Source organism: Corvus kubaryi, unplaced genomic scaffold, assembly GCF_017639235.1.
Source record: "Corvus kubaryi isolate FWS band 111438036 unplaced genomic scaffold, C.kubaryi_AGA036_p1.0 37394, whole genome shotgun sequence".
Lineage (NCBI taxonomy): Eukaryota > Metazoa > Chordata > Aves > Passeriformes > Corvidae > Corvus > Corvus kubaryi.
The window spans coordinates 2,259,699-2,282,550 of NW_024581133.1; the positions used below are offsets into that span (position 1 = coordinate 2,259,699).

General features: G+C 39.3%; 2 protein-coding genes and 1 long non-coding RNA gene across 21 annotated transcripts in view; 2 read left to right on the forward strand and 1 right to left on the reverse strand.

Moving 5' to 3' along the window:
- Window positions 1–9,189, forward strand: part of SLC12A1 (solute carrier family 12 member 1) — a 45,256-nt gene extending 36,067 nt beyond the window's left edge. For both annotated transcript variants that reach the window (XM_042039078.1, XM_042039079.1), the window contains exons 22-27: window positions 1,553–1,684; window positions 1,917–2,028; window positions 4,441–4,527; window positions 6,113–6,248; window positions 8,223–8,290; window positions 9,054–9,189. In XM_042039078.1, coding sequence (XP_041895012.1) covers window positions 1,553–1,684; window positions 1,917–2,028; window positions 4,441–4,527; window positions 6,113–6,248; window positions 8,223–8,290; window positions 9,054–9,189 — 671 coding nt within the window. The remainder of the gene's footprint in view (window positions 1–1,552; window positions 1,685–1,916; window positions 2,029–4,440; window positions 4,528–6,112; window positions 6,249–8,222; window positions 8,291–9,053) is intronic.
- LOC121669715 overlaps window positions 1–14,981 on the reverse strand; it is a 64,214-nt gene extending 49,233 nt beyond the window's left edge. For 7 of the 16 annotated variants that reach the window (XR_006017859.1, XR_006017860.1, XR_006017870.1 and 4 more), the window contains exons 1-2: window positions 6,739–9,084; window positions 6,077–6,160 (exon numbers count right to left, since the gene is read on the reverse strand). This is a non-coding gene — a long non-coding RNA (uncharacterized LOC121669715). The other 9 variants (XR_006017871.1, XR_006017872.1, XR_006017869.1 and 6 more) reach the window with 9 other exon arrangements.
- A 75-nt stretch (window positions 14,982–15,056) lies between these two features.
- On the forward strand, window positions 15,057–22,497 carry DUT (deoxyuridine triphosphatase). 3 transcript variants are annotated; one of them, XM_042039090.1, is made up of 7 exons: window positions 15,057–15,140; window positions 15,697–15,859; window positions 17,328–17,419; window positions 18,477–18,521; window positions 20,613–20,687; window positions 21,609–21,679; window positions 22,099–22,497. In XM_042039090.1, the coding sequence occupies exons 2-7, from the start codon at window positions 15,699–15,701 to the stop codon at window positions 22,165–22,167; spliced, it is 513 nt and encodes a 170-aa protein (XP_041895024.1). In that variant the 5' UTR covers window positions 15,057–15,140; window positions 15,697–15,698; the 3' UTR covers window positions 22,168–22,497. The 3 variants fall into 3 exon arrangements, with proteins under 3 accessions (XP_041895024.1, XP_041895022.1, XP_041895023.1); XM_042039088.1 differs by having other exon boundaries at window positions 15,092–15,314; XM_042039089.1 differs by lacking the exons at window positions 15,057–15,140; window positions 18,477–18,521 and adding an exon at window positions 15,209–15,314.
- The last annotated feature ends 355 nt before the right edge of the window (window positions 22,498–22,852 follow it).

Below are 22,852 nucleotides of genomic sequence, written 5' to 3' on the forward strand. Positions count from 1 at the left end.
AGGGGTTGGGGCTGTTTTTTTCTTTTTAATAGGGTGTTTTAAAGTGAGGCTTTTTTTTCTCCTCTCTAAAGAAAATAGGAACATATGCACAATAAGCAATCTTACTTTGCTTAACATACACACACACACAAACTCAGTACACAGCTGAAAACCAGGTAAAAATAGCACAACTGCTCTATATTCTAAGCATAATTTCATAAAAATGCACAAGTGAAGGTGCTAAAAGTACTGAAAGTACATACACAGCATACTGTCAAATAACTAATTAACACAAATGTGTGGGTGATGAAGTCAATATGACGTTTCAGACATCGTAAAATGATGCAGACCCAGTTTAAGGTCTCGTTTCACAACGGCTAGGCTGCACTGATAATGACCCACCTGAAGCCATACTTGTACACAGACATGTATTTTGAGAGTTTTCACCTGCAGACACTATTACATCTGGCTGTGCATGCAACTCCCACAGGTACCAGGAAGATCTACAGACCAGGAACATAAAATGCCATTATTCTTCAGCTGGCAGACTTCAGTTTATTTTGTTTCAGTAGAAAATATTTTTATGACAATTCCACCAGAAGTGTTGTACCCCTGTTTCGACTTCCCTTTTTGATTTAGTTGAGCATAAAGGAAATACATATTACACATTTTGGCTCTCTAAATTAGATAATGTTAATAAATAGCCTCTCCTCTCTGTTTTGTTTTTGTGTTCATACTCCCCAGAGTTGTTGCATCTTCCAGCAGAGGTGCTAGAACTGTAGAGGAAAGCCAATAACTCCTTTATAACTATCCTGTACACACTCCAGAAATAGAGGAAAACCAAACAAAGCATTTTCAAAACCTACCAGATCAGAGTAAAACCTCTAAAGAAGCCTGTCTGTTCCATTTAGAATATTGCTCTGACACCGTCTCTTTGAAATCATTGAAAGAGAGGCAGGAAAAGGTGGAATGAGAGAAGGTATTGTTAGTACAGAGTCAAGACCATATCTTTTAAAGCCAGCCAAGCAACCAGCTAGAATCAAAATTTATTTCCAATTAGCAGTGACCAAGTCAGCATAGGGAAACAGCCATACGTGCTTGTGTTTTCTGACTTCCAGCTTCACCTATGCTCACCCTGTACTCCACCAGCTCATTTCATGCACTGTGACTGTGCCTTTCAGGGACCTCTCTATTTTACAAGACAGCTGAGCTTGGAAATGATGCAAAATTACATATTTACTTCTACAATCTGTCAGATATTTCCCAGTTGCTTTTTAAGGCCCCAGTGAATATTACATTAACTAAAAAGAGACAGAGAACAAATAATCAGGTAACCTTTTTCAAGATGTTACAATCCAGTGACAATGTGTTACACAAGCTTTGGTTTCTGTGCATATTGAAACATTAGAAGTCCAAAGCATCTATTCTGTACCTTTTTTTTCCGATTTTAAGTATAGCAATTATGTCAGAAACAGTTCATTTTCCTGAAGCTTTCCCTCCATTTGGCTCCCTAAAGCTACTTATTGCCTCACTTATCAGACATCCTTCCACATTTTTTTCTTTCTCATTACAGAGAGCACCATTAACACCATACAGTCAATGCATGTGGGTGAATTCAATCAGAGGCTGCTGGAAGCCAGCACTCAATTTAAAAAGAAGCAAGGAAAAGGTACAATTGACATTTGGTGGCTGTTCGATGATGGAGGTAAGGAATTTGAGTAAGAACCACAAGGAGAGAGATTTCTCTGTTACCAAATATAAAAATGGACTTGGGAAGTTGCATAAAACTGGGTTTTATTAAGCTTACATAGGAAATTTTATGTCGTGCTTAAATGTTTTAAAACTAAGTTACATCCAACACTGCTGAAGTGAAAGATGGAATTTTTACCATACAATGCACTAATTTGATACTCCTCCATTTTTGTATGTTATTCCAGGTCTAACAATCCTAATTCCTTACATTCTAACTATCAGGAAGAAGTGGAAAAATTGTAAATTAAGGATCTTCACTGGAGGAAAAGCCAATAGGATTGAAGAAGAAAAACTAGTGTAAATATAACTTTATTTGTCTCACTGTTTAAAGAGTTTGAATTGATGCTGAATATAATGCATATAGCAGGAAGGTGGGAATTTTCCAGCACAACTGGTTTGTTGTACTGTGGGCAGCATGAAAAAAAAATGTACATGATTGAAAGATGTTAAGCTTATGGCATAACCCTCAAGGCTCTGCAAATGGTGATTACCAAAGGAAACTCACATCCAGCACTTTTTCCCATTAATAGCTCATATTCCCTTCTCTGAGAAGAGTGGTCTGCACTCTGTAATGAGAATGTAATTACTTTTATGGGATTTACATGAGACTGTCCAGGTAACAGGAAGTGAAATTGCACATGAAGTTCTCATATGCAAATAGCATAGACAGATAGCTCACATAAATGTGATTAACTGTGGTAAAACTTAAAGAAGTTAAAGAGCAAGTTAATCAACTTTAAGGCCAAGTTGATTTTACTCAGCATTTTTTAAAAAGTCTAGATTTCATAATCATCATTTGCCTTCGAGCAAATGAAAGGTATTAATATAAACTTGTTTTTATCACCACTGTATGTAGGACCTCTCCTTCCTAAGCACTTTACACACTGGAGGCACAGCCATTTCACCACCAGTGGAAGCAGCTCAATTTGGGATGAAAGTCAGTGACTGCTTAACAAAGAGCAGAAGCACCATGCAGAGAGTTAACAACATCTCCAGCCAAAACTCCAGTGGGAAGCAAGTGAGAGGGGTGCAAGGACAGGAGTTAGAATCACTTGCTTCACTAGGATTACAACACAGCACCTTGAAAAGACCACTGCCACAGGACATTCCCTTAAAGCAAAAGGGAACACACAAAGCAAACGTTGCTGCTCTGTGGTTCTGTCAGTTTTAAACATTACCCTAAGGTTAATGTACTTCTGCAGGACAGATTCACAAGTGTTTGTACAAACTATCCTTACAACTGGGTAAAAAACACCCTAGGGCTGCTCAAGGACCTGCTGGGAAATGTTCTTTGCTCCCTGTCCGGAGTCTGCCCAGTCTTGGCTGTTCAGGACTGTAAACAGGCTCATGAACCTAAACCCTCTAGTCACCAGATTTTGCTGGAAGTAGGAAGTTTTGACATCAAATGGGATTTGTCAAAACATGATAGATTCCACAGAGGCAGTTCTGACACCTGCATACACTGCTTGTCCCACAAAGGCCACAGTAAACAGCATGATCAGGACAGCTGACAAAGACCCAGTCTGTCCCCAAGGAAACAGTATGTGTCTGTACTGCTACCTAAACACAAGCTTTCCTCAAAACACGGTATACCTGCCACATGCAAAAGCCTTCAAAGAGACAAATCTGGGCTGGGTGGTTCCTCCATTCCCTAGGTAGACCTAATACAAAATCATCCAAGTACAATTTCAGCCATGTATTTTGAATTCAGAAGTCAAATTTAACTGGACTTTTACTAGCATGTAATTTCCAAAATATAAAAACCTTTCCACAGAAGTTGAGGTTTTGCTCTTTATCATGTTCAAAATAAGGATTTCTGCAAGGGACACCAGGATTTATACAAGCAGTATGTTCTTATATATATGTGTGTATATATATTTTAAAAAAAAGAGTGAACTCTCAGGTCATAAACAAACACATATTTCTACCATGGTTTGCTCCTAGGAATTCTCTGACCTTTTCAAAATCCAAAGCTTAAATACCAAAAATAGAAACAAAAAAGGAGGTGGGAGAAGGAGGTGTGGGGAAGAATCACAAGACCCCAACCATGGTTCAAACAAAGGCAAAACTGACCTAATTAAACCTCTCTATCCTCAGCACAAACACACAAAAAACTATAAACTATTCCTTCTGCCAACTGGGGCAGAAAAGCAAAGTATTTTCTTTTATGAACATGTGTAAAGACAACATGTGAGTAGATCAATATAAATTAATAAATAAAAAAGATTAAAAAGATTCTTTAAGTATTGCACATCAACCTTCTGGACCAAATTTTCACCAACACATGTACTACCAGTATTGTAAAACTCCATCCACAGCATTCTGACAGTAACAGAGGAACAGAAGCCTTCTGTAAGTACTGGGGAATTCTGCCCTACTGTATACTGAATATTCTTCCTTTATAACTCAAGCCTTTGGAAATACTTAAAGTACCATTGTTTTCCCAAAATGTAAACACCCTGCCCTCTGTCTGCTATTAATTTCCATTTTTTTGCTACTTTAATCGATCATCAGTTAAATGAACTATGCTACAGCAATCACATGAATCCAGTTTTGTAATTGGAAATTGAAACACTAAAGCATTTAAAGTAATTTGTCATATAGTTAAAGATAAGATATAAAATGCAGTTGTCTAACTCATTTACAAGTGTTCTTTGATACAAAGCACTCAGAAGTACAATGATAAAACATTCCCTCTTTTGTTTTCAGGATGGCTTCACTCCTAAGCAAATTCAGAATAAAATTTGCTGATATTAATATCATTTGTGATATCAATATAAAGCCCAACAAAGAGAGGTAAGAAGCATTACCAAAATCCATTATTTAGCAGTCAGCCTTTACCTAGAGCTTACTTCTTTTATGCTGAACATTAAAAACAAAACAAAAAAAAAAAACCAAAACAAACAAACAAACAAAACACCAAAAAAAAAACAAAACCAAAACACAACACAGAAAATAACAGTGTCATTTGATTGTAATAATTTTCTAAGTACCAAGAGCAGGAAAAAGAAAAGAACCTTTTAACAATCACAGCTTAAAGGGTCAAAACCATGTGTAGTCTTTTGCTTTATGTCGTAAAGACTAATTAGACACCATACTTATGAGTCACTAGATTTAACAGACATTTTATGATGGCTTTAATGATGTAATTAAATGATGACATTTATTTAGGTTGCAACTAAAGAATATAAAGATTTTATAACTACATACCTAAAGTCCCCTTTCAGTAGTGCCCTCTTGATCTCTCACATCTTTTAATTATGTAAAGCACTGTGCAATACATGTCTTTTTTTTTTCTTCAGTACAATGTAGTGATTTTACATAAATAAAAGTTATCAAAAAGAATTAATATCTGGCATTAACATAAAAACCACATACATTTGCTGCATCAGCACTATCTGAGCTGAACAAGCTAATATTATGCCAGACACTTGCTAGACAGACCACTGTAGCTCTCTTCCAGCTGGCATCCCATCTATTTGATTAATAATAAGAGGATTATCACTATTTTACATAGTGAAGCAGCCAGTAAGGATGTTGACAAACTCTGACAACTTAGCAACAGCAACACTAAATGCTGCATATCACGGCCTTTAACCCATCTCTTGGCTTCCTGGCCACAGAGCCAAAGCCAGCCTGTGCCCAGTCTCCCACTGCACTTCACACTGAGGCCTATCAGCACAAAGTGCTCAGAGAAATACACTCACATCATACAAAAGAAACTCCCTGAGGTCTCTGTGGGATGGTAGAAACTTTCAACAATGGGCAAGCAAGGAAGTACAGAAGGACGATAAGATTCTCCAGATTAAAAGATTCAAAAGTTCAAGAAACAACTTGAAATTTAGAGAGAAAATCTGAACACAATTCAGAGTCCACGTACAGCAAACAACCTACAGTGTTTCCTTCAGCCCCTTGTCACAGGCAATTTGTATCACCTGTTTATCCACTGCATTAAAACCATCAGTGAAACCATATCAGTGAGGTGATTGGTCCAGCTAGTGCTGAAACAGTAATAAAAAGTTCAGTATTCATGAGGAGACCCATATTAATTGTTAATATTAGTAACCAATATACTGCAGCTTGGAGTTACTGTAAAACTCATTTCAGTATTTTTGCCAGAACCAGGACAATGCAGAAAATTCTCTGCTAAATGCAGTGTTTCATTATCCTCAAATAACCTTTAAATTATCCTCAAATAACCCAAACATACAGAAGCAGCACAAATATAACTTGGGGCACAATGTAGCAAAGAATAGTTAAAGATTTTGCACGTTTTTCAGCTATAATTATTATCAGTGAGGCCTGTCATACACAGTGACTGTGAAATAAGTTAGTGAGTTCATACCCTGCAGCAAGGCCTCCTTTGTAATTTGTGTTTCAGCTGGAAATTCTTTGAAGAGATGATTGAACCATATCGCCTCCATGAAAGCTGCAAAGATATAACAACTGCTGAGAAATTAAAGCGAGAGACTCCATGGAAAATTACAGATGCAGAGCTGGAAGCATTCAAGGAGAAGGTAAAGCCTCACCTACCTTTTTACATATGTACTTTTCCTTACCCTCCAGATGTTTGAAGCGATTAGTAAGAAAATTTGAAATACCAGATATGGAATTAGAAACATGACATGTTCAAACCTGTATTTGATATTTACAGATTGGATTTATATTGTAAACACTGCAGAGGTGTGTTATGATTGCATTATTGAGCTCCCTCAGACCTTGGCATGTTTACACAGCATTTTCCAGGCTGATGAGAAGCTTTGCCCACATCAAAGCCAGCCAGATGAAAACCACCTCTGAACCAAACACCACACAGTTACTGCACTAAGCCTGAGCTAATTGGGTCTGCTGAGAGGTTTATTAAATGGCTCCACTGTTTTGCAGCTTGAATCTCTTAAAGGATGCAGCTCCAAACACTCACCACTTTGGGCCATTTAGAACTGAATCCAGACACTTCAACTAAGGCTAGAAAGTTCTCCAAAGGCAAGGGTGAGCATGAATTCTTACCTCAGTGGCAGAGTGAAGACTAAACCAGTCTACCATGCAGAAGGTCTCCTGCAGTTCAGAGGAACTTCAAGGCTGATGCTGGCTGATCCACTGGATCAATTACAGCCCAGTCTGCTCTTTAAACTTGTTGGAAAAATACCTTTTTACCAATGAACCACCAGGCTTCATCAGGACAGTGACAAAAGGATACTGCAAACTCTTTCACCCTTAAGAGACAAGTTCTCCTGTAACTCCCAGAGAATTAATCTAGCAATTTTAGTTATAGTTCCTGTGGAATTAACTTGAGTACATTGGCAGTTTAGTTATCTCCATTTTATGGTGCTGGTAACTTTCTCAGCAGAGCAAGGATTGCAACTCTGAGCTCAGAGCTGCCAGAAGTCACAGCCTGACACATTAACATCAGCAGGAATCAATGATGATTTAAGATAACACACTATACTACTAACTGCAGCAGCTGGGAAGCAGACTGACTGCTCACTCTATTACCCTCTTCATGGAGCTGATAACCAGTGTAAGGTTATAAGTAGTCAGCTATGGGCAGAAAACCTTAGAATTATTCTCACCTTAAATTATCAAAAATTGAGAGTCAGAGCCCTTAAAACATCTCAGTATAAAAGAAAACAGGAATGTAATCACAGACACTTGCATGCAGAACCAGTGAGGATACAACAGAAAGAAAATACATGATTAAGCTTGGTCTTGTCAAGGTCACTAACTAAGGAACCAAAAAAACTCCCCATAGATTGAAAAGAGTCAGCAATATGAAAATGCCAAATTACTCTGTAAAACAAGAACAGCAATAAAAAGTTTAGCTTATACATCCGGAAAGATATGACCCTTATCGTCACAAGTAAGGCAGTTCTGGGAATTTTACAGAGGACATTAGAACACATTTACAATTCAACAGAGAAAAACCTGGCAGCACAGATAAAGGGTGATGTTACAGGATGATTCTCATGAGGTAACAACTGGCTACATTATGAGGATTCTTACCTATATAACATGTAAAAGAACACTGACATTTCCGTATAGAAGGAAAATTTAAGGTCTGAATGGAGAAAAACCAGCTTTCTTCTTTCTCCAGGGAAAGAGAAAGTAATTTACAAGATCGGTTAAGATACATCTATCTTACACAAACCTGCCCTGGTCTCTTGTTCCCTGTGACTTGTTAAGTTATAAAAATTTTGAGAGCCTGAGCTTGACCATAAAGTACAGTACAAAAATAATCCCTATCCCCAGGAAACCTTACACAGGGGCGAACAACTCTGGCCCTAATGTAACTATACTAATCAAAAAGTGTGGCTTAGCATCATATTTTGTCATTGCTATCACTCTGGACCCCAGAGCAGACCTGGCTTCCAGTGCTGCCAAATCAACAGCAGAAAATGTTGCAGACAAGGGGAGTGCAGAGGTATGTAAGACACCAGAACTGAGGATCACTGACCTGACTGATTTTTTTCTTTTCCCTATTGTGTTTTAACCAGAGTTATCGCCAAGTCCGTCTGAATGAACTCTTACAAGAGCATTCGAGAGCAGCCAACCTCATTGTCCTGTGAGTTGCAAGATTTTTGATTCTAACTCTAAGAATAATGTGTAATGGGATTCTGAACTGGAGCTATAGAAACCCTTGTGTTAATTCATTGATTCATTAATTCATTGAGCACAAAAGTAATCTTTTAAGTACCTTTTGAAGGACTTGCATCTGGACTGGTGGTTCTCTGGGACTGCACTGAATATGAATCTTTCCTGGTGATGAAGCAATTGTATAAAGGAAAAGACGCCACCAAAAAATTACCCCAAAAAAAGGCCCTTTCCAGAATTGATTTTTTTTTACAGAAACGTTTTTTATACACAGCTTCAATAAATTAGCTTGCACTTGTGATGCATAGATAAACCTCTACAGTTCCATTAATTCAGTCTCAAAAAAATTGGTGAGCTTGTAATGCTTACCATAAATTGACCCATCTTTTAAAACTCTCATCTCACAGTAATTTCAGATCAGAAAATAGGCTGATGGACTGCAAAACTATGCATGTGTTGTATTTTTATCCTTTTAAAAAAATCATATTATGTGTTTTACGACCCCAAAAATATTCTTTACCAGTTTAAGGCTACAATCACAAGCAGTTCATGTCCAGTACAATCAGGTGAGCAAGGGTTTGCAAATTAAGGCCTTACGATATTAAAACAATCCCGTAGTCTAATTATATCAGAGTTGTATATGAACAGTGATGTTTCTACTTAGTATTTAGTGAGAAGCCTGGGCTACTCCTGCCTTCAAAATCATAATTTTATTTTTCCCTCTGCCTAAACAGAAGCCTCCCTGTGGCAAGAAAAGGAGCAGTGTCTGATTACCTGTACATGGCTTGGCTAGAAATTCTCTCCAAGAACCTTCCTCCAGTCTTAATGGTCAGAGGCAACCACAAAAATGTACTGACTTTCTATTCTTAGAAAAACATCAGTGCCTAGAATATGCCTTGCTTGATTCCAACAGCTACATTTTTAATGGCAATGGTTTATCAAAGACACACTCATTCAATACAAATCTAAAACTTTAATAATTGACAGAAAATTTTTCAAAAATCCAAAGCAACACAGCAAAGAATTAGACAAAAATTGTACATGGTTCCTGCTGGTGTTACACTCCAGTACAGGCAAAAGAAGGAAAATCTACCTGTATGTCAAAAGAGACAGCAAACATTTTGAGCACACAAAGAAGAAATTCTTCTGATTTTATAAGGTATTGAAAAAGTTTTTGATATTTATCGTAGAAAGCCAGAATTAACTGGTATAATACAAAAATCATTAAATTGATAAAGAATTATTTCAAATTGCACTATCATAGTTGCTAATGGGCACACAGTAGGATTAAAATGAAATGCACCAACTTGTGAGACAAAAACCTTTACAGCATCCATCAGGTATAAGTGATAAACTGATAGAATGCAAGTAGAATACATGCAATGCTTTTTGATTGTAATATTGCCAAATTAAGATGCTTTTACCTAAATTGCTCTGCAAATTTAAATTAATTCAAACACTTCTAATTTAGTGACAAACAAAAAAATTAGATATATAAAAATATGGACTCTATTGAAAGACTTGATAATGCATTTTCAAGCTCTGACATACAATAGAATTTGTGATTGAAATAATTAAATGTGTTAAGTAAATTTCACAAAAAAATTAGTAAAATACTAAATATTCTGACAATGTTTTCTGTGAATGTTAGGGCTAATACAATCTGACATTATACATTGGGACAAAATGCACAGTGATTTATGTGATTAGAAAAAAAACCTCATCTGAGTTGAATGCCTTATTTTTGATTTATATAAAAGATTTCTCTCTTTTTTGACTTTCTAAATAATATTAATTATACACTAACTTAAAATAAAGGCAATCCATTAAGTTATGTAATTTTTCTATTTTCTACTCTGCAACATTATGGTGCTTTATAATTTTAGCTGTCAAGAAAAGCAGCTTCTCTTTTTAATGGGTAAAGCTATATCCTATGTGTAAGCATTATTTAAATCAAAGACCATCACAGAACATGGCTAATTTATTTTCTGTAGTCCTGCAACTCCTTTGCAGAGAACAACTGACATCTAAGCCTCATGAAGGCCAAGGAGCCCTGAATTTCACTAAATGTGTATTTTAAAGCAGGCCTCATCTTGCTTGAATTATTAGAATTTAACTTGTGGTGGATCTAGCACTCCCATCTCAAAAAATGACAAATATTTGATGTTCACATTTTTTCTGAGTTCAACAGCAGCAATTCAGCAGAACACGGTAATGTAGCCCAGTAATCCATGCTTTATTTTCTCCATCTATTAAAGGCAGGATATTAAATATTGATATTTTCTCATAATGTTCTTCCTTTGCTTCTTACACATTTACAACCAGACTGAAGGATCATTTTACAATCTAACTGCATTACACAGAAGTTTCCTCCTTATACCAGACTTCCTGCACAACTCTGAGCAAACCAAAGCTCACATTCTGCACCTGCAAAATAAGGAGATTATTCTCATCCTTCACAGTGATGTCAGCAGTGATACCAGAGCTTGTTATCTGCTGCCAGGTCCTTCCAGTTCCTTGTAGAATTGTAATGGTCACCATCCTTTCCACCTCACACAGCACACAGATATAATCTGAATGGCACCCAGCCAATGCCAAGAAACAGAGCTTTTAGGGAGGCTCCACTTAGGCTTCTGCATGTTTCTTATCACAATCTACACAAGGACCTGGAGGAATTATACACCTCTATTAAGCCCTTTAATTATATACATGACTGGAGATTGTTTCCTAAATATTCCCAAGTATTGTAACTCTCAATCTATAGGGAACATTGACCCAAACTGCTCTGGGGGACCTAAGCAGATCCAAAAAGAGAATGAGCACAAAGTGAACCAGCAACAGCACTTTCAGTACTATTCACACTGCTCTCTCACAAACACACTGCTGTGGGCACTGCAACAATAAATCCCAAGAGGTACCTTTCTAAATAAAGTCATCAAAAACTAAGTACGAACATACACATTTCTATCAAATGTCTTGCTTGCACGACAGTGATTAATTAGAAGTTGTATCCACACAACAGTGTAATAGGATAAACTCAGGATGCAACAGCACTTAGCTACCTGAAGGTGTTACTTCCACAAATTCACAAGTAATTTAGACTAAGTATTTTCCTAGCATCTTCTATTTCCTGTACCTCACCATGATTTCTGAATTTGTGTGGACCAATTTGGAGAGCATACTAATTACAGACTATCTTAAATTGCAACTTAGATTGCAAAATTTTGTTAGTCCACCTCCCTCCTTTTCCACTCTGTAAGAGACACTTCTTGACATAAGTTATCCGTAAAACAACTGCTGAATTTTAATCATCAAGGTAGTAACTAAAGTCTAATTACATGCTTGAAATCTCAAGGAAAAAATACAGCTCTAATGCTGTCTAGCACATTTTTCGCTTATATCACACTACCATAAGTTTATATAATTTAGCCTGGGTTTGATCAGCCACGACAAAAGCAAGCACAGGTAAGGTGACCAGGGACATTAAAGTGTGAAAATACCACTGCTATGAAGCAAGAACAAAGAATAGTTTGAATTTTCTTCAAAAGCCTAGGCATCCTGCACAGCTAAGCTTGTGCCTAAGGGCCTGTTAAAATGATCCACTATTGTTCCTCCCATCAGTGAATCTTACCTTTCCCTCCCAATGTTAGTGGAGCTCCAACAGGTATCACAGAAGGCATTTCATCATAGTTCAGAGACTTCACTTTCCTTCAATCTTTCTACAACCACTGACAAGTTGCCCATCTTGATTGCATATCTCTAAAGCACAGTCCAGATTGTGCTGTCCAGAACAGCATTCTTCCGATGTGCCTTTCGCTAAATTTTTCAGTCCCCAACAAAGATTCTTTTTGAGGGGATCATTTCTTTATTTCATTTTTAAATTAGCTACACAACAGGGCAAGTAGAAAAGCTACCTAACCAAAAAGGCACTGCATTGTGAGGAGAAACAACTGCAACTACACTGCAAAGAGCATGTTGTTATCCTACTTCACACTCAAAGGAGTTTCCACTCAATCTTCATAATACAACGTACAAAGCTCCAGCCACCAGCATAGGAAATTTCCTGTCTTAAACCTCTGCAATTTTCATTACATCTTTGAGAAGTCCTAACAAAAGCTCTCCTGACTTGGCAATACAGAAAACCTAGACATTTCTCATTTTTTTCTCTCAGTCCATGCCGTATTTCAAGATCTTTTCAGCGAAAGCAGTTTCAGCAACTGATTGGGAGTTTACAAGCAAGAGACGTCACCAGGTAACAAGAATTAGCACTGCAGTTGTACATCTGGGGCAAACAGCTACAGAGTTTTAGCTACTACTGACTCATTTAACTCCCCTTAGCTCTTTGTCACCTCCCCTCAGGCAGAGGTCCCTGACCTATCAGCAAAGCAGGGAACACAGAATTTGAGTAACCTGCAGCACTTCCATCTTGAAGTTCAGGGGTCTTCCTCAACCTTCTGCCTCTGGTGGTTTGGCTGTCATTGCACTTTAATGAAGTGAGTGTGGATCACTCCAAGATCCTGCTCTCTCTCCCTTGTTACCTCTGCAACTCTTGGCAGCAGGGCAATAACCTTCAGGTGCTGCAGCTCTTTGCTAAATGAGTGACTCACCCCTCAAGCTACAGCTGAGGAAAGTCAAGGTTTTGCAAGTGTGCTTCAGCAGAAGTCAGGCCACTGTTTAAACATCTGTTCATGCTGGTACCTAGGACACAGCCCCTTGGCAGCTGTGTAGCCCATCGAGACCGTGTGGCCAGCATTGCTGAGGGGAACATCTCACACTGACCTTGACTGTGCAAGGAAAAATGGAAACAAACACAGCGAGTTGCAGCTCACACTCCCCACAAACAACAAGTGCAATAACCCACAGTCATCCCATTGCTGGAATTTCATCAGAGGAAATTAAGTGTCAAACAAAATCAAACACTAAGGTTGTCTGGCACAGAGTAAAAAGCAATGGCAAAATTCTACAGCCCCCACGCTGTACTGCAAACATGTAATCACAAAAACAGAGCTTCATTACGAACACACAACATGATAACAGCCTTTTTAAATTACAAACCTTAATCACTGTGAAAGAGACAGCTGTTCTAAGTGAGAATGGGGTGGGAAATCTCTCTTCTAAAGCCACGGTTTTCTGCTAATAAAAATCCTCATTTTAACACCAAAACTTTTCAGTAGGGAGAATTTTGTGGCTATTACCCCACAACAAAGCAGCCTCCACTCCTGCTCTCAGACCAGGAAAAAAGGCGGATGATTTCAGTTTATCTCAGTATTGTTTTTCAAAGTCAGGAGGAAATGCCTGATGGAGAGCAGCACTAATCAGCGATCAAGAATGCAGGAAGGCTGACTATCTATACAGTAAGCCACACATTCCCGGAACCAAGGTAAACTTGCCCAGTCTTCCAGCACAAGGTTGGGGAGGTTTTTCCTGTTGTAAAGACCTGGAAAAAAAAACAAGTGTCATTCAGCTAAGACCTTTCTCCTTAATATTTTTGGATGAGTCCTCCTCTCTATTGTTCATGGGCTTTCAGGCTACCTTAAGCACAGTTTAGAACCCAGCCTGCCTCACCAAGCCTGGCCATTCATAAAATTGGTCCTTTTCTACACTATAATGCAGGATGCAGTTGTAAACTCTATAAAGCCCTACTTGTATAAGTAAACATTTACAATTAGGTATCAGTTGGATACAACTTCAATTCCTATGAACTTCGATTTTTGGATAGCCTACATCAGAAGCCATAAAATATTTTAAGTAGTTTTTTCACAGGGTCTGTTTTACAATACGTATTCTCTTTCAAACAGTGCATACCATTTAGACTGAAAATACTGAACAGGAATAAAAGAAAGCCCAAACTGGGACATTCTTAAAAATACCTTTCACAACTGAACTGCAATGTGTAGTAAAGGTTTCACTGCCATCTGGCTGCATTTAAAAAACATAACATAGCAAAGAGACAATCACATAGAGTTTAAAAAAAAAATCACAAAGAATAGTTGTTTGACAAACTTTAGACCAGCAAAAAGAATCCAGCAGTCTGTAGCTATTTTGCAAAGAGTCAAATACATCCATTAGCCTCACCAGGGGCAGTTTTTAAACTGTGAATCCAACGGGATAGTCTTTTCAGACTACAGCAGAGAGCTATGGGGGAATTTCAGAAATTCCCTATTCCCGAGGAGATAGATATGTCCTTTAGAATATATCTGTATATCCTATAGATAGATAGATATATGGGTAGAAAGACATAGATACAGAAACAATATGGGGAAAATTACATCATAGATAGGATAGCAAGCATGCAGAGACTATGAAAGACAATGAAAATATGAGTCTTCTGCTCCGAGACAGAACAGAGCACACCGACCACTGACAGGTTTTCCCAGCTAGAGCATCGACAAGAGCTGGCCTGACCACTTCTGAAGGAGTCTCTTTATCCCACTATTCTGTGCAACCTGCTCTAAGACGACCTGCTGTAACAGCAGGATTAGACTGGATGCTCTCCAGAGGTCCCTTCCAGCCCTAATCACCGTGGGACTGTGGGAGGACAGCGACTGTTTGCAGGCCGCGGAGCAGCCCACCGTGCTCAGCCACCCCGGCTGGGCGATACGGAAACGGGGAGGGGGGAACGGAGAGGGGAGGGGAGGGCTCCGCGGCGCCTCTGAGGCCGCCGTGACCGCCCGCGCCCCGCCCGCCCGTGCAGCCGCAATCGCGTCCCCCGGCAACTCCGCGCGTCCCGCGGGGTCCGCCCGCCATCCCGCGGCAGCGCCGCCGCCGCGTACCGAGGAGCGCCGCAGGCCGGGCGGCTGCCGGAACGGCTGCGCCGGCAGGTAGAGCCCGGGCAGGGGGAGAACGGGGCACCGGCGCCTCCGCCCGTCCCCCATGAGCCGGGCGGACCGCGGCGGGGAGCACCGGGCGGGCGCTCATGGCGCGCTCCCCACACAGCGGCGGCGGCGCTATGCTGGCGCGGTGCCTCCGGTGGCTCCGGCACCGCTACGGGCGCTGTAAGAAGCGGTGGGGGAATTGAGGGGAAGCACATACTGCCCTCGGGGGCTTTGGGGAGGATACACGCTGCTCAGCCGCACCACCGGCCCGCCCTGCGCCCCTCAGGGGTCGCCTGGCCGCGACGCGGCGGCTGCGGTTTGAGGCGATGGCGAGCTCCGCCTGACAGACAGGGCGGGACCCTCAGTCCCGGTGCGGGGCACTCAGGAGGAGCTGGGCGAGGCCATTCTCACCGAGGGGGGAATGGGGTTGCGGCGTGCGCTGAGAGGCCGCGGACGGGCCGGTTTTCCCCCCTGTACCCGCGCCCGTGGGCCGCGCCGGGTTTTGGCGGGGTTTTTGGCGGGCGGTTGGCCGTCCCTCACAGCGACTCTCCCGCTCTCTCAGCCATGCCCGCCTCCGAGGCCGTGCCGCAGCCTTCCCCCAGCAAGAGGCAGAAGGGGTCGGGGCCCGGAGAGGTCTCCACGCGGCTCCGCTTCACCAAGCTGTCCGAGAACGCCTTCGCCCCTTCCAGGGGCTCCGCACGGGCTGCGGGCTACGATCTGTACAGGTGAGGGAGGGTGAGGCTACGGCACCCGGGGCGGGAGCCCGCGTAGATGTCGCCCCGCTCGGTGAGCCCTGGGCAGGGGCTCCGGCGGCTGAGAGCGCTCTCGTGGCCTCTTGCCGAGCCGAGCCTCCGGCCAGGCTCGCTGGCCATGCAGGAGAGGAGGCCAGAGCTGACCAAGTCGTAGCTCCCTTGCTCCTCCATCCCTGACCACTTTCGAGTATCCGTGATCCAGCTATGCTACAGCATTGATTTCATCAGGCAGAGATGCAGTCGTTGGCTAAAAGTCAGGCTTGACACAGCATGCGGAATTGCTGGTGGTGCCCACAACGGCCGGGCGCGTTCCTTTTGAAATGAAAAAATGGTAGCACACATCGGCCCTCCTTGCCAGCACTTGTGCTTTTCTGCTTTCCTCTTGGGTCCGGGGTGCTGCCTGCCAAAGGGCGTTGTAGCAGTTTGATAGCGGTCCTGGCTGGAAACCATCTGCGTTGGTGTACAGACTTGGGTTTTGGTTTGTTTGAATTTATAATGACCCTTGTTCAATGGTTTTCACTATATATTCAGGAATACCTGTAGTTAGACTTGTGGTTGTTTGTATAGTGCTTCTGTGATCAAGTCACTAGTTACGTGTGAACTTTGCTGCCACCACTTTTAACTTACCTTTTTAAGTATTACTTGGAATAATCACAGCCTTTTTCTTCCTTTGCCTCGCTGACCTCTTTCCTGAAGATTTATTTCACCACACTTCACCCTTTTTTCTTTTTATCCCTTTTGTCTCACCAGGTTTGCTTTTGTTCTTGTTCCAATCGTGCACTGTAGACCTGGAAAAAGTCTGTTTTATAGAAAACCTTTCAGTGCTTCCAGTGTTTAAAAAAACCAGTTCTTTGTCAAGGTCCAGATATGACAAGTATTGTCACCACTGCCTTTCATTAAGCCTTCAGTTGGGTAACTTCAGCAAGTTCTTAAAATCTCTGTAGTTCAGAGTTCCCAGGTGAATTATGTGAATCATGAACTGTCAGCTCAGAAAAAAACATTATTGCCTAAAAGTTAACTTAATAGATTATTAATTTTGATTACAACTAGTTCATCTGCTGTAGAAAGCTTAATCAGAGCGTATTATCTGTAAAGTTTCTGCTTTTGCACAAAAAAATGCACAACCATGTTCACCTAATGGTTACTTTAAACTTGTATCTTTTGTCTATCTTACCAATTAAAAAAACATTTAAAACTGGCCATTGCAGGAGTATGCTGTTCAAATGACACTTCTGGAATCTTAAACTAGCATCATCAGAATGGCAACATCTTGTGGTTTAGGATGTGCATTAAATTTTGCAAATCTGTAAGTATTTGTTGTCTAAATTTCATTATATAAATTCCCAGGCAGATTAATTCTGGGTAATTTTGTACCTTAAGTTACAGTAAAGAAACTTTAAGAGGTATTCTATATAAACTAGTGGTTTTTTCTTTAATGTAGTGCCTACGACTGTGTGATACCACCCATGGAAAAGGCTGTGGTGAAAACAGACATTCAAATAGCACTTCCTTCTGGATGCTATGGCCGAGTAGGTGAGTACACAAGCTGTGAAAAGGCTGCAGAGTCATTGTAGAACGAGTTTGACGCCATCTTCCCATTTAGATTCTGCCTAAAGCTTTCAGAATTAGTCTACACAAAAAAGGGATGCCACGTGGCTGTGTGATTTACTAAATCTTGTAGCAGAGATTTTCCTGTTACCTGTTGTCAAATGCATTTGAGGTTTGGTGTATGTCAAGTGACAAAAGGATGATCAGCAAAAAGGCTTGTACTCTACATACAACTTCATAGGCTCTGCAGTAGTTCATTGTTTCTCTGCAGTTTCAAATTCAAATCAGAAAGACCAATAGGTAGTGGACATCCCTGTATGTTTAAAAATTAACCCCAGAGTAACAGTGTAGTAGAATTTGATTACATTTGGTGACAGAATACTTGAGAGAACCTGTACAAGATGTTCTGTTCATTTCGTGCGTTCTTTATCTGAATTATGTATAAATATGTAAAGTGAAAAAGCAATAGCCACTCCAGGGGGAGAACATGATCAGAGTTTGCCAGGTCCTTTTATGTAAAAGGAGAACACACGTGCATTTCTCTTATCCCAAAGAAAATTTTGAAGATCGTATCATTTTTAGCTCCTCATCACAGTAGACTAAGGTAAATAAAACCCCAAATCCCCACACGTAATTTATCTGTGTATAATACTGCTTAGGAAGTTGCTTGCCAAATATTGTTTTCCATTGTAACTTAAATGGATTGACCTAATGTTCTTCTAAGATGATGTCAAACCAGTGGTAGTCACCAAAAATAAACCAATATTAGACAGTCCTTGTCTGCTCCAGTTGCCTTCCATGGAGAAACCTGCTCTGCAATTGCAGGTCAAATAAAGATATATTTCTACCACTTAAAGATTGCAATTTTATTGTAGCCTCTTATTCCTTTTAATATATACGTAAACTCTTACAGTAATTCCTGTAATACGTTAATTTTTAAAAGACTGTGGAAACAAGACTGTGCAAACACACTGTATAACCTATAAATACTGTCTTTTTAAAGAAATAAATTGTAATACTTACAAAAAAAATTCTTTTCTAGCACCACGTTCTGGTTTAGCTGCAAAGCACTTCATAGATGTTGGAGGTAAACTTTTTGTTCTTTTTAGTAATCCTTGGTAAATACTGATCACGGAAGTGCCTTAGTTTCACAGTGTAATGTGTAAATAAATGATGGCTTCATGGGTAATCTGGCAAAAGGAGATACCTGGATAACACCTGAGAGAGACAGTGCATCATGATTATGTTAAAACTGGCTTAATTATAAAAAATAGTACTGATTTTTTAAAGTAATAACTGTAGTACTTTTGTAGGCAGTGCCTGCCATAGAAGTTATTTTTTGGTTTAGGCATTAAAGATGACTTACTATATTCTGCTTTATCCATTTTTTTAACCAGCAAGTTAACTTGAGAAATGCATGTTTTTCTAAATTTTCAAAACTCAGGGGATACTCCCAGTGTTACTAGCACCTTAATTAGGGAGCTGTTCAGAAATGCCTTTGGATTTATCCAAAACATTACATAAGAGAGTTGTGTAAATACCTTTTCCGCACTAGAACCAGAGCAAAGATTGCATGGTAACTATGGATCATATGCACTACAATTTTTTCACAAAGCTGAAGAAACTAATTTAAAATCCAGGTTTTTATTCTTAAATGTGCATTTTTGTGGCTCAACATTAAAACTTGAAGGTGCAGTCATACTACAGTTTCCTCTGGTACTCGTAATCTCTAAAGGTAGTACTTTGTATGAGTCTGGGAATGTCTTGGAATGGCATTTAATTTTAGTATTTAAATTATTTCTGCAAGTAGACTTCAAAATACATACTTGGGACCACAGGGAGGCCCAAACTCCTGTTTTCTACTGGAAATATGTTTCCTGGCAAAGAAGCAGAATATAATTATTTTAATGTGCACTGGTAGATAATCTTCTGAACTGTGTAGCTAATACATGCAAAATACAAGAGTGAGCTAGTTTTGTAGTCTTGAATATAGCTGTATGACAATAATATCCTTACAGCTCTGATTCTGTTACCTTGCCAGAGGTACAGGATTTGGATCTGTGCAAATCCATAGCTCTCAAATGAAATGTTAGGAGTTGAAAACAGATTTCTGCTTACCACTGAAAGAGCTGAAGTTAGCAGAACAAATGGAGTCTGAATTTGATCCAGCTGTCTTGATTTCAGATAGGGTATTACTACTAAAATTAGTAGTACAGTGGTAAAGCATTTCTTGACATGTGGTGGTGTTTTTCAATTCCTTTTGCAAGACTGATTAGCATTTTTAGATGTCTTGATTTACCAAAATATGAATATCGATCTAATATCGATATCCAACTGAGACGGACAAAAGCTCTCTAACAGTTTAGAGTTAGAAAGTGCATGTTTTATTTGGTGCCAGGCACTGTGTGGGATGGCTCCCTAAGACGCAGGGCCCCGATCCAAGCAAGCATGATACTTTTTATTTCCAAATATTATGAATATCCAAAATACAAATGTATATTCATAACATTAACACTTCCCATTCTCCGCTTCATATGAAGCTTACATGAAATGAGCTTAAATGTCATTAAGCATGCATAGTGTGTGTCCTGAATGGAGCTGGTGGTCTTGAATTGGGTCAGTGGTCCCAAAAAAGATGAAGTAACTCATCTTCCTCATTTTGACCTTTTTGCCTTTCTGAACTTTAACAATCCTAATTACTTTAGTGACCTCTAAGTTTCTTCTTGCATGACTTTTGAACGGGTTCCCACCAAGGGAGGAAATTGGTAATTGTCCTTGTTCCCTACACCAACTTATCAAAGTTTCTATTCCTCGTTCTAAGCACAGCTAAGCAAACATACAAATGACAGATCATCAATTATTTGGTAATCAGTTACTAACATCTTAGAACCCATTTCAGGTCCAGCTCTCTTAACTATTTTAATTAAGTCTAGCTGGGCCCAAATTCCTTCCTATTCTAACTCATTTCAACACAGCTAGCCTATAACTAAAATCTTTGTTTCTTCTAAATCTATGTTTCAGTCTCAGTATTTGCATACGTATTGTCTAACTGTGCATCAGTAGTATAAAGGATGTCAGTATGAGATACTGTAATCATTTATTAATCTAAACCTTATCTAATCTAGTTCTCATATACTGACACTAACTGGATATCTCTCTCAATTCTTTCTCATGACAGCTGGTGTTATTGATGAGGATTACAGGGGAAATGTTGGTGTGGTACTGTTCAACTTCGGCAAGGAAACTTTTGAAGGTAACTGTTAAGCCTGGCAGAGCCTATTTTCAGCCATCTGACTGGGAATGATAAACTAATTTTTTCTTTAAAAGTTTTTGCAGAGGTAGAATTAGCTGGGAACATTTTTCTTCTCTCAGTTAACAAAAACATAGATACTTAGTAATGTCCTGTCAAGGGAACATGAAAAGATTCTACTCATAGCAAATTAAGCAGCATGCAATAAAAACACCCCCAAAACCACCATGCCACCACAAAAACAAACCAAACCAACCCTTCTTAGCTAAGCTTTAGATTCACAAGCTGTACTGAAGTGCAACTTTGTATTAAGTTTCTACCTTTCTCTGAAAAAAAAAAAATCAGCTGAGTAGTATTTGAGATAAAAACTTCTCCAGAATCCTGCAAAACTGGAGTAATAAAGACAGGATTTTCCCTTTATTATGCTGTCTTTTTGCAAAAAGTCAGTTTTAAGCTTCAGTGCCCAGTTAAAATATTGCCAGTGTTTTTGTGGCCTCTTCTGCATCTTCACAGCACAAGCTTCTTTTGGAAGTTCTGTGAGCCATATTGGTTAGTAGTGAGAAACACTGTTTTCCTTTTATCAGTTTGCCTTTTTCTCCCCAAATTCCTGGGTCTAGTTCAGAAAACAGCTACATTATCCATGCAGCTGTCTCTCCATCTCTGCAGTACTTAAGCATAATGAATTAAGATGCCAGAGTACAGCAGCAGGAATGAATGGAAAGGCCTTGAGCTGGTACAGCTGCTGACACTTCACCTTAAAAGGACCCAACCGAAGTTTATCTTAACCTGTATTTTTCTGGGACTGTTAACATCTGCTTAACTAAGTCTCAAATAAGTATTCTGATATTTTTGACAGGAGATTGTCTAAAGTCTGTATTAATTATTCACTTTTTTGAAGGAACTAATATTTTAACTTCTCTGCAGTTAAAAAAGGGGATAGAATTGCCCAGCTCATCTGTGAACGCATTTATTATCCTGAGCTAGAAGAAGTTGAAGTAAGTTGCCAAATAAAATATTTCTGCATTTTTCAATGACTAATAGTTTAAGATACTTGTATATAGGATGAAATTTATTATACAGATAAATACTTTGCTGAAATTACTTTCAGTGGAAAAACTGCATAGCAGCAGTGCTACCAGAATGAAAGTCTTGATTCTTTGTATGCACTTGGGTGGATTTTTTTTTTTGCAAGTTTTCAGAGTTTTTGAGAAACAGTTCAGTGTGTACTAGAAGTGTTTGCCTCACAAGCATTTGTTTAAGCTTGTACAAAAGAGAGTCTAAAGCATCTCATGTACATTTTTTGGTTTCTTAATTATAGCTCTTGTTACAAGTAAATGATAGACAATATCTGTTGTATAGAAACAAAAGGCAAGTTAAGGCACTAAACCAGCTTATCATAATTGATATCTTTCAGGCTCTGGATGATACAGAACGTGGTGAAGGTGGCTTTGGTTCTACTGGAAAAAAACTAAAAATTACTTGAATCTGCTTTCTATGTATATTTTTGTTGTTGTTACACTATTTCTAAATTTTCATCTGAATTAGAAGTAGGATTTTTGGAGTTCATAAAAATATTTCAAGTTTTATTGAGACTTCTCTGTATCTATCCTCCAGTGAATTTGTCTGCATAATGAGGAAATGTGCATGACTGGCTTGACTTACTAGTTGATGTATTATTTTGTCTTTCAAGATGTTTGGTCCTCAGCAGTAAGAATACATTGTTTATATGGCAATTATACTGTAATAAATTAAAACATAATAAAATTATTTTTTGATTTTATTCACCTAAATTAAAATGGCCAATTGTTCCCTTGCCAGTTTGTGTTAGACTTCTGAAACCTATCTTCCACATGGCTCAGGATTTCATACCGAGAGCCTATTTCATACAGCATCAGTGACAGTATCTATAGGAGTTCACACTCTGACCCCTAAATCAGAATAAGACAAAGATATTTAATATTTCGTCTTCTACAATCTATCCAAATACTTGTCTTTCTGTTCAAAGCTAGTTCTGACTTTGATCCTTAGCTGATCTTCAAGTGGCCAATTTTTGAGTTCTCTTATTTTAAAAGAAAAAGCAATACAGTGTTTGAGCTGAGTAACACAACTCATCTGGCAATAACTTCTATATCATAAATAAGAGCTATGAAATAAGCAGTTGAAGTATT

What these genes read in the sequence shown, in the direction of transcription:
- DUT (XM_042039088.1), top strand. Translation starts at nt 15,236, where the DNA reads ATGGCGCGCTCCCCACACAGCGGCGGCGGCGCTATGCTGGCGCGGTGC. An exon ending in CCGGCACCGCTACGGGCGCT is followed by an intron (nt 15,315 to 15,696) that starts GTAAGAAGCGGT and finishes CCGCTCTCTCAG; the next exon opens with CCATGCCCGCCTCCGAGGCC. An exon ending in TGGATGCTATGGCCGAGTAG is followed by an intron (nt 17,420 to 18,476) that starts GTGAGTACACAA and finishes ATTCTTTTCTAG; the next exon opens with CACCACGTTCTGGTTTAGCT.